The sequence below is a fragment of the Blastomyces gilchristii genome (assembly GCF_000003855.2).
Source record: "Blastomyces gilchristii SLH14081 genomic scaffold supercont1.4, whole genome shotgun sequence".
Taxonomy (NCBI): Eukaryota; Fungi; Ascomycota; class Eurotiomycetes; order Onygenales; family Ajellomycetaceae; genus Blastomyces; species Blastomyces gilchristii.
The window spans coordinates 1,750,900-1,756,155 of record NW_003101679.1 but is presented as its reverse complement, the minus strand read 5'-3'; the positions used below and the strand labels follow the sequence as shown (position 1 = coordinate 1,756,155).

The window sequence follows — 5,256 nt, the reverse complement described above, 5'->3', positions numbered from 1 at the left end:
TATAGATAGCTATATACAGATTATATCTTTGAAGTTATATAAGTCTTAAGTACATATTATCTATAATACTCATGATAATCACAGTTTTTACAAATCTTCTTCAAGTTTCAGAGAGATCTTGTAATTTAAAAATGATTCTTATAAGTCTCTCAACTCTCAGATCTAAGTTCTTACACTCTGCTTATTATAAGAGCAGATTCTCAGTTTTCATCACTCAGCTCATTTACTCTGTAAGCTTTAAAAATACTATAGTAATCTGAGATTCTAAGTTCATTAATACTTTTCATACTTCTGAAGCAGTAGTATTACAGTACAGTCTCTTCTTATAAGTATATATTTTTATTAAGAAAGTAACAGATTCAGATATTAGCTTTAAGACTCTTAAAAAGACTATTACTAACTCTATCTATAACTTCTCAAATTTCTATTTTAATTTATTCAGATAGTTTGTATAAAGATATTCTGATTTAGAATAGATGAAGTAGAGACTCTTTTTCTTAGTCTCTCTGTTAAATACTTTATTTATAAGAGCTTATAAAGCTCTCTCTCTCTGCTTAGTAGTCAGATATAAATCTCTCTATATTTTATTATCTTTTCTCAGTAAATCTGTTCTCTGTTATTCTGACTCTTATAGAGTCAGTCAGTGATTCACTCTTTATAAATCTATGACTCTCACAGTGATATGTAAGTAATGAATGAGAGTAGTTAACAGTACATATCATGTCAAGCGCTTCATCACGAACTCGCTCGATTTTTCGAATAAGAACCCGCCGATAGATCCATCGAAAAGCCCTCGATCATACGAGCATTTTGACCCCATCGCCGACCGCATACCGCGTGTGGTGGTGGAGATATCCAGCCAAACGTGAACCAGACGTTGTTCGAAACTCCTGTGTGGGATTATCCCCTGTTCACCCCTACCACACCACAACCCCGGGCCAAATTGCCATACAAATTGTAAGGTGAAGAGACCTAGCCTTATGCACCAATCTTCTTGATTTTGGAAGATCCCTGATCTGTAATTGTGAAGATATCTGAGAAGTGACCTCCGCGAAAACCCTGTCCATCTTTGATGTTTCAAAACATCAACGCCAAGTCTCACCCTTGTACCGCCCTTCTCAATCTGGCCCATCCCCAGCAGAAAAATACAAAAAGATACCTCAGTAACAGTATTCAATACATAATCAGCAGACAATGAGTCAACAGCACATCAACAACTATAAAATCAGTATATCTCAAGATCTGACTGAGCCTTTGATCCCTGCATAGTGAGATATATTAAATCTAGTTTTAATACCTCAATATTCAATAGATTCTGCAAGAGATTGAGAACAGCAATACTAGGTTTCTATTGAATTTGAGAATTAACTCTATATTGATATAATCATTGACAAAGTCTTCTATTTTGAGATATAAATAACCAGTTCCTCTACATCCCGCTGACAATATTTATATTATTATATAGAAATAGACTTATATTCTCTATAATATTAAGACTCTGAAGAGGAAAAGTCTTGATAAAGAGTATAGAGTAGTATATATCTTAGCAGTTTCTATCTCATTCTTCTGCAGCAGTTAATGCAAAAAAAAAAAAAAAAAAAAAAAAAAAAAGATCTTAGAAATAGTTTTTTACTTCTCTTGAAAAAATAAGGTGTTTTTCTCTGGATTTTATACAATATTCTTACAAAGAATTAAAAACAGAGCTGTTTTCTATCATAATTTCATATTCTTTTAAGTAAGAATTACTTTTTCAGTGACTGAAGAGCTTTCATTAATACTTAATTCTTTTTTACACTCTTTATTAACTGATTTGAGTTGCACACTTATTATGTGAGAAGAATTGAATGATTTAGAATAAAATTGAATAGTTTTAATCAATTTCTCCGCAAAAAATTGATTTATTTTTTGTCAGTTTTTCTCTCAAAAACTGTCATATTATCTGATTTATTATTAATTGATATCATACTTTTTCTCACTGTATCTCAAGAAAGAGATTGTAAAGATTTTATTGATTTATCTCAAAAATCAATTTTAGTTTATTAGATTCTCTTTAAAAATCTAATCTAGTTACTGAACTAGTGGGAAAAAAATCAGGTGATTTATACATAAAAGTCTTATATTCTTCTTTTGAAACAGTCTGACCAACTTTTCAAGTGAAAACAGACTTAGAAATCTCTTAATTGAAACAGTCTGACCAACTTTTCAAAAGAGTTTAATAAATATCTCAATTGAAATAGTCTGATCAACTTTTCATGAAGTGAGTACAATGAGTTCAAAAATACACTCAGTTGATGTGAAAAAAGATGCTTTCTCAAGTGCTATTCCTGAGATTGAAATTTTGAAGAGAAGAAAGAAAGAAGAAATAAAGAAATAACAAGTTCTTGAAATACAGAAACTTGAAAAAGCAATCAAGATTCTTGAAAAGCAGTGTCTGAGTGAGATAAATGAAGAAGTTCTGTTAATTCTTCATACTCAGACTAGACAACTACAGGAGATAATCAAGTTCACACTTGGAATTTTAAACACAGTTCAAAAAACATTGAAAATTCCTAGTACAATCACTGACTCTTCATCTTACTCTTCTTTTTTTTCTACTTCTTCTTCTTCTTTGAATTAGAAGAAAATATATGCTCAAGCAACTGAATCTGCTGTCTCTAAATCTACTGTCCCAAAGCCTGCTCAAAATCCTGAGAAAACTGAGAAGAGTACTGCTCATACTTCTATTTATAGAAAAGTGAAGAAAAAAATGTAAAAAGAGAAAAACTTTCAAATCTTCAGAAATAGAAGACTTATTCTCAAAGTCTCAAATCAGAATATTCTGCAAAGAAACAAGCTAAACTCAAATCTCATTTTCAGAATCAGAAATGAAATTAATCAGCACTTCTTTTCTCAGTTGATAACTGATATTAAAGTTCAAAAATCAGTTATAGCTTCAATTGAGTTATCATTCTTTAAAAACTTCATTATTCTGACTATAATGTCTGAGTTCAGTGCTGAATTTCTTATTCAGAATGAGAATCTCTGAAAGTTAGCAGTAGAATCTTTGCTAAACACAATAATTCTATCTGAGAGAGATGAAAAGTGAGACAAATTCATTCTTTATAATATTTCAGTTGAAATTGTTGACTGTGAAGAAGGAATACTACTTCTCAAAAATAAATTGAAAGAATACAACTCTATTCAACTGAGAAAAGAGTCTGTATGACTAAATTCAATTAAGTTCAGATAAAGTAGAAGAAATGTCTCTGTTTTAGTATATATAAAAACACTTAAATAGTCAAAGATCTCTGAAGTAAGAGTAGCAGATTTGAAAATGAGAGTTCATGAATATGAAGACTCAAGATTGAATCTCAAAGCTTAAACACAGTGTTTAAACTGTCAAAGATATGAACACTTTGCAATCTCATAGTTTAGAGCCCCGGTGGCCGAATGGTTAATGCGGCCACCTGGTAGCGCCTTGGCGTGGGAAACCAAGGCGCGTGGGTTCGAAACCCGCAGGGGATACATTAAATCCGGAACTCAAGCACCTCAGGTTCCTAATAAATACAGAGGTGTACAAATCGCTTCAATGAATCGCTCTATGTTTCCTGGGCTGGGAAGTTATTATCGCATGTATCTAATTGTCACTTCTTGTATTTCCTATGTTCTTGTTATCTTGGTGTGGTCTCACACCTGTATTTCCTCCTGTATAATCAACACTTGATCTGTATTTAACATCACGCAAGGACTCATTATAAGCTCCGTTTGCATATGAGTATAATGAAAGAATAATAATAATAATAATTATAATCATAGTTTAGAAACTCAAAATATGCATTCTATGTCAGAGATTACAAAACTAGTGAGCATAAATATGAAACATGCTTAAAAAGAGATGAAATATGTCAACACACTCTGCTTAAGTGCTCTAATTATAAAGAAAAACATGTATCTAGCTCAAAAGAATGTATATTTACTTCAAGAACTCAAAAAAACTGAAGAAAAGATGAAGCTTAAAGTCAATCTAGAACTGAAGAGAAGAGTCAGATCAGTAAACTTACAACTACAAGCTCAAAAAGAAGAAACTCTCAACTATTTAAATCTTCAAACTTCAATTCTTCAGTTAAATGTAAATAGAATTTGAATTCTCAAACTTCTGTTAAGATTAGAGAATTGAGAAATGACTCTGATAATAAACTAGATATAATGTAAGCAGTTGAGATTCCTACTTTTCAAAATAGTTATAATCTACTATCTGATGATAGTTATTAGATTTTACTCTATCTCTACTCTCTTTTAGTATGAATATATAACAAAAAATAATAAAAAAAGTTTAAAAACTCTTCAAAAATCACATTTATTCAAAATAATATGAATAGAAACTTAAATTGAATTTATTCTTGTCTTCAAATTACATTTGAATAAAAAGTTAATTTTATACTGCTTCAGAAACTGAATTTTAATACTCAGTAAAAATATATCATTTCTCATTCAAGCTACTACTGCTTTCTATCTCAAAAGTCTGAGATAAAGTTAAGAGTAGTGATCTATGAAAGAAAGAGATTAAGATATTAATTTAATTTAAGATCTGATATCATGTCTGACTCTGATATTCTAGTGAGTGATATTATAGATAAAGAAAATGAGTTTGATATTATACAGCTCATAAATATCTATAATAAAAAGTCATTAAAGAAAAATAACAATATCTGAACAATTGATAGAGGATTTCTGAACATAACTTTATCAAGAGACTTTATAATTGCAGAAGATTTCAATACACATTATCTCTGATGAACTTCAGAATGCAACAGAGCAGTAAGAACTGATAATCTGATTGAATGAATCTTTGAGTATTCAATAGATTTAATTAATAAGTCTGATCAACAAACATTCTTTAGAAAAGATATGAAACAGAAATCTATTATAGATCTAATCTTCATGTCAAAAATCTAATGAAAAAAAGACTTATAAACTGATTTATTGATTCAAATGAGACATCAGAATCAGATCATGAGATTATTCAATTTGATATTGAACTGAGTGAAAAATAAATGAGTTAAAACTCTCTTCTCTTTAATCAGTTTAACTTTGAAAAAGCTGATTGAAAAGCAGTTAAAGAAAGTATAAAACTGTTAAAATCTGAAAGATAGAGTAAGCTATATTGAAATTCTGGTCAAGATATCTCAAATGAAAGGCTTAAGAATAGAGTGAAGCTTATTACATCTATTATTCTAACAAATGTTAGAGATAATATTTTAAAGAGAAAATCTTCTG

General features: G+C 29.9%; 1 protein-coding gene and 1 pseudogene across 2 annotated transcripts; one reads left to right on the top strand and one right to left on the bottom strand.

The window, feature by feature from the left end:
- Positions 1 to 718: 718 nt before the first annotated feature.
- On the bottom strand, positions 719 to 1,132 carry BDBG_02861 (uncharacterized protein; the record flags this gene model as incomplete). The annotated part of the gene is made up of 1 exon (XM_002626638.1): positions 719 to 1,132. The coding sequence occupies one exon, from the start codon at positions 1,130 to 1,132 to the stop codon at positions 719 to 721; it is 414 nt and encodes a 137-aa protein (XP_002626684.1).
- Positions 1,133 to 3,415: 2,283 nt separating this feature from the next.
- On the top strand, positions 3,416 to 3,504 carry BDBG_16665 (annotated as a pseudogene). The gene has a single exon. The product of its transcript is annotated as a tRNA-OTHER (tRNA).
- Positions 3,505 to 5,256: the final 1,752 nt, after the last annotated feature.